The sequence below is a fragment of the Diabrotica virgifera genome, chromosome 5, assembly GCF_917563875.1.
Source record: "Diabrotica virgifera virgifera chromosome 5, PGI_DIABVI_V3a".
Classification (NCBI taxonomy): domain Eukaryota; kingdom Metazoa; phylum Arthropoda; class Insecta; order Coleoptera; family Chrysomelidae; genus Diabrotica; species Diabrotica virgifera.
In genome coordinates, this window is record NC_065447.1 from 192,846,726 (window position 1) to 192,852,882 (window position 6,157).

At 33.4% G+C, this 6,157-nt stretch overlaps 1 protein-coding gene across 1 annotated transcript in view; it reads left to right on the top strand.

The window, feature by feature from the left end:
- Positions 1-3,534, top strand: part of LOC114338337 (phosphoribosylformylglycinamidine synthase) — a 73,608-nt gene extending 70,074 nt beyond the window's left edge. The window contains exon 13 of the mRNA XM_028288926.2: positions 1,904-3,534. Coding sequence (XP_028144727.1) covers positions 1,904-2,245 — 342 coding nt within the window. The 3' untranslated portion in view covers positions 2,246-3,534. The remainder of the gene's footprint in view (positions 1-1,903) is intronic.
- Positions 3,535-6,157: the final 2,623 nt, after the last annotated feature.

Here is a 6,157-nt window from a genome sequence, read left to right on the forward strand (position 1 = left end):
TAAAATGTTAACATTTTAACAATTCACATTAAATAATGGTATTAATTAAAATTAAGTGACATTTTATTTTTTTTTTACTTTGAGTTCTCTTGAGTCACAAAATTTCAGAATTCAAATTCAAAATTTTGCCGGAAAAATCATTTTGTCGAAAATTCAAAGTATACCACTAAATTTAGTTTTTCGTCCTCTTTTAAAATGAAAAATATATTTTAAAAAATTCAATGTACAGGGTGTTGTTTTTGGATCAGAACATTTTTCCAATATTTTTTAATCCGACCCTGGATTTTTTTATAATTGTAAATAAATTAAATGATTGAACACCTTAAATAATATTCAGTGATAAATATAAAATAAAAATAAAGTATGGTCAGCAAGTTGTAAGTCGTATTTCAATTTTTTTTCTACTTCGAGCTTTCGCAATTCACATAATTTCAAAATTCAAATTCAAAATTTGACCAGAAAAATCATTTTGCCGAAAATTCAAAGTATACCAATAAATTTAGTTTTTCATCCACTTTTCAAATGCAAAATCTATTTTTAAAAAATTCAATGTACAGGGTGTTGTTTTTGGGTCGGAACATTTTTCCAATATTTTTAATCCGGACCTGGATTTTTTACAATTTTATATGAATTAGTTGATTGTACCTACACCTTTAATAATATTTGCGTGCCAAATATAAAATAAATATACAGTGTGGTTAAAAAGTTATGAACCAAATAAGACAATGGCAAAATAGATATAACACCCAGTATCTTTGTTATTAATGAAGTAAGACCCGTTAAGTATGGTATTTTTGAGACCGCCTAAGTGTCCTCTTTCTACAGTTAACGTATGTTACTTTTCCAATGAAACACCCTGTATGTAACAGGACTTTGCTTGCATGAGGAATAACGGCAATAGTTTAAGTTTAAGCAAAGGCAAGGTTTAGATATCTGGGAATAGATATAACCAGTTACGGAGATGTTGAAGAGGAAGTACAACAACAAAGCTTAAAAGCAAGTAAAGCGGCGGGATCCCTTAATGACACAATCTGGAAGAACAAACAACTAACACAAGACACAAAAGCAAGAATCTATGCAACAATTATACCTATATTGACATACACGGCGGAAACAAGACCTGACACATCTAAAACGAGACGACTACTAGAAACAACAGAAATGAAAATACTCCGACGAATATCAGGGAAAAGTCTGTTGGATATGGAAAGGAATAGACGAAACAAGCTGCAGGTAGATGGACTGATGGATAGATGCACGATAAAGAGCCGTATGAAATACGTAACGTTACTGAGATTGAATGCAACGGGCTCTCTCTGTAGTTAGATAATGGATTTAACATAACCATAGGGATTAACATAAGCCACCACTGGAAATTGTGAACGGCCGTAGCTCAGCGATAAGATACTGGCTTCATAAGCCAAATCGGTTCATAAGCACGAGTTCGAATCTCCACGGAATCGGCACCAACAACGACATTTTTTTCATTTCTAAAAATGATACGAGCCGTTTACTGTGCTTCGGAGGGTACGTTAAGCCGTCGGTCCCCCTGGGCTAGTGTGAGCATCGACACTAGTTACTTGAAACATATTTAAAGATACAAGTGGCGCCGGAAGCTGTCCGAAACAATCTCCCGGGCAAAAATGTCATATTATGATATTGATACCTCTATGGAAGGTTGTCACTCCATCTTTTGCTCGATTGGCCGATACTTATTCTACCGATTGATGATTTATCTCTTGATATTTTAACCACACGTGTTTCCCCCCATTCTTTCTATAGGTATTATGACAATAATTTTTTATTAAATTTCACTTGTAATTAATGGTATACAGCCAACTACAGGAAGTTCTTCCTTGGTTATAATTTTTAACTTATCAATTTTGTTAATCATGTGTTGTAGGTCGCTCATGGAGAAGGTCGATTCACGTTCAAATCAGACACCATCTACGACCAATTGAAATCCGAAGAACTCGTCGCCTTGCGTTACGTAGACGATAACGGAAAACCGACTGAAATCTATCCCATGAATCCCAATGGAAGTATTGAGGGATTGGCGGGAGTGTGCTCCGAAGACGGAAGACACTTAGCGATGATGCCGCATCCCGAAAGATGCGTTCAACCATTCCAATGGCCGTACATGCCACAAAGCTGGGTACACTACAAGAAGAGTCCATGGGAGAAGATGTTTAGAAACGCTTATGAATGGTGCAGAAGCAATAAATTCCATAATGTTTATTATTAAGTTAAAAGAAATATTGTAAATATTTCAATGATCTAGCTCAAATTTTATAATGTTTATACACATTTTGAAGTTATTCTATTTTAGATATAGCAGTTTCGAATGTAGAGTTGAGTCCATGGATATTTACCCGTGCGTCATCATTTACAGCATACGAAATAAGTCGGAAATTTACTTAACGCAACAGCAAGTGACAGAAAGTGGCTACTGCTCCGATGACGGATATTATAAAATTTGACATTATCAAATAAATAGAATGTAAAATGTTAGTTTTGCTTTAAAATTTTGGTGCAGAATTAACACTACATTTGAAGTAGCTTAATAAATTATTTTAATATCATTACTGATTAATAAATACTTAAATAACAATTTTTAAAAAATTTAATGAAATATATATTTTTGTTATTTCTTTCACTTTTGCGGAAACTTAAATAAAACCATTCCTTAACTGTGTGAATGAGGTTAACTTTGTATGTAAATTAATGGCAAAATAAAATACACTTACCATAAAATTTCAAACTCCAATATAAAATTAGTTGTGAAAGCAACTGTTTGTGTAATATAAATAACTTCTAAATGCAAAAGCAGGACAAAAATAAAACAAAAAAAAATCCAACAAACTGACATCCACAAGTTAACAAACCAGGAACGTCACAAATTGCACTTAAAATCGGAAAACGTCCCCAAGCGTCTTTTGTGTATCTATATTTTTTCGGTGTAATGAGTCTAGAGCGCTCATAAAAATAACATTTGTCTTTACTTAATAACAGGCGGTAGCGGGCTTGTCTCTAGTTTCATGCGTGGAAGACAATGATGGTAGATACAAAGTATGTGTTTTATCTCGCCACTTATTAATGATGCACGGTAAAGAACCATGGACTTAACTGTATAACAAGTGTAAAATGCCACAATATGTTTTCATATATTAAACAATTTTTGAGTTTGTTAAGTTTTAATATCTGCTGTACTATGCTGTAAAAATAGGAATGAAAATAGTAATGACTTTATAATTAATAAAAACTTTATTTATATTTAAATAAAATAGCCAAGTTCGTCTCGATATTAGTAAGTTTACCATACAACAAAGCAATTGTTAAAATATATATTTTTTATAAAATATATCAATATTTTCTATGACAATTTCTATGACAATAATTTTTAAATTCTATAGTAATTTAGGAACTATTTTTTATAAATAATTAAAAAGTAAATGCTTTATTTTGATAAACTATTTTTATAAAATGTGTTAGGGGATATTTTTATTATTGTTAAATACATTTATTGTTATTGAATATTTAGCATTATTTAATTTTTTTTTCCTTTGGAAATTTTCTGTTCCACACCTGTTGTACCCAGGATATACCCAGGACTCTTGTATTGAGGTTGATTCAAACCAACAGTCACGGGACGATTAGATCACAGTCAAATCCCCGTAAAGTGAAGGGGCAACAATTCACACAGACACACAGTCCCGGCAGATCACCGTCAGTCTACTTCAGTATTTAGGTCGATCAAATCTACAGGTTAAACAAGATCAAGATGTCTAAGAGCAAAACACTACAAAATAGCATTACTTTTGAAAGACGAGGAAAAGGAAGTGAGACCTCTTCGAGAGTGGGTACACAGCATATTTTTTATCGAGGAGGTAAGTTGATTTTGCAAAATTGTTTCCACAACTAGTGGACGACGAGGTCAATTTCTACACTAGTTTTGCATATCGCCATGCGATTTCCGACAGACCGAAGATGGATGTAATAGAGCAGTAACACCAGCCGAAAAGCTGAAGTACTTATGTGCATAGCATGGTGGAAGTGTGGTGGACCATGTGAACAAGTCAAATCACAGCTCAGATGTTACCTGGGGCATATTAGTAAAAATATTTCAAACATCCACACTTAAGTTAGCATTTTTAACCTATGTTTCCTTGACGGATTACTTATAGAGGGGTTTGACCCTCATATTTTTGTTATATTATATCTTGGTGGTTAGCATGTAAACTTCACGTAAGCACTGATGATGACTGGTAAGCCAGTCGAAAACTAGTTATGTGATGTAGCCCTTTTTAGGGATCTTAAATATATACCTTTTATAAAGGATTTTACTGTTTTTTGTATTACATGGTATACAGTCAACTACAGGAAAACTTTTTCGTTGTGGATTTTTATCAACGAAAAGTTTTATACAAAGTTTTTTGGTGAAAAAGCTTCTAATAGGAATCAGTAGTTTCGTTAGAGCTATATCACCAAATGTCGATTTTTTATTGAAGATTACTTAAAATACAAAAAATATACAGTATGGTGCAAATGAAAGGAATAAATTATGATTTGTTGTCATTGGCATACCTATATATCATACTAGTGACGTCATCCATCTGGGCGTGATGACGTAATCGGTTTTTTTTTTAATGGAAGTAGGGTTAAAAAAATTTTTGAATTAAATTAATTCACACAAAAAGAAGAATGTATGTGATTTATTTAAATTAAAATACATTTTACTGCTGTCACAAAACAGAAAAATGTTTATTTGATAAATAAATTGCTGATCACTTAAATAAGTGTTCAAACTGCTAAGAGCCAGGTGGGTGGCCGTTTAAACATTGAATGTAAGAGAAAAACCATGTTTATTTGTGAAATAAACATTTTTTTTCCTTTTACGGCAGCAGTAAAATGTATTTTAAATTAAATAGATCACATCATTATTCTTTTTGTGCCAATTAATTTAATTTAAAAACATTTTTTGGCGCTGTGTATAAATAATTATGTCAATCAAAAATGAATAACCATTTTCAATTTCGTTGCAAAACGAAAATACAGCCGCACCATATTCTAGTCCAATCAGAGAGTGCAGCAAGCACCTCTACCGGTTTCGAAACTTATTAGTCTCTCATCAGGAGGCACATATGCTGCTCTCTCTGATCCAACCAAAACAAGCCCCGGCGTGTAGTCACGGATTGCAACGAACGAAATGGCATAATGAAATGATGTAGAGTAACATTATGTTGTTTTATATGCCATCAGAGTGAAAACTTAGTCTTTTGCTAGCAGTTGCCGCTAGGGCATCTATGCCATTTCGTTCGTTGCAATCCGTGACTGCACGCCGGGGTTTGTTTTGGTTGGATCAGAGAGAGCAGCATATGTGCCTCCTGATGAGAGACTAATAAGTTTCGAAACCGGTAGAGGTGCTTGCTGCACTCTCTGATGGGACTAGAATATGGTGCGGCTGTATTTTCGTTTTGCAACGAAATTGAAAATGGTTTTTCATTACAAGGACATTAACATTAAATTACCTTTATTTTTAATTATCGTATTATTAACAATAAGTAAAAAATTATCAAAGTGTTAAGCTATATTATAATAAAAAAAAATCTAAAATATTAATATATTTTTTATTCATGGCCATTAGCATAAAAACAAATAACAATAATATGTTTTTCAAAATTTTCTTGTAAAAAGCTATGTGTTCTATCTGTATACATAATATTATATTTATACGTAGAAAAAGTTCTTTCAACATCTGCAGATGTGATTGGTACGTATTTAAATTTAGACAAATGTACCGGTACTATTTTACAATTGGGGTGTCTGCAGACAAATATTAGTTTCTTACATGACAGGTAGAACGATGGGTTCTCCCGTTTATCTTATCTTTATCTTTATAAGCGACCGAGACAGGAGACCGCGACAGGCGACAGATAGGCGAGGTCTCCCCACGACTGGTCTCAATGCAATTATATCAGGGTAGTTCTGCAGCCCGCGACCGAGACCAGCGACCAACTACCGCCTATCGCGACCTATCTGTCGCCTGTCGCGGTCTCCTGTCTCGGTCGAGTGATGCGGAATTCTGCCTTTTGGGATTAAAATTCTTTTGGTTTATTGAATTATTAGAGTTTTATAGCTCTGTATATTTCATAGAATT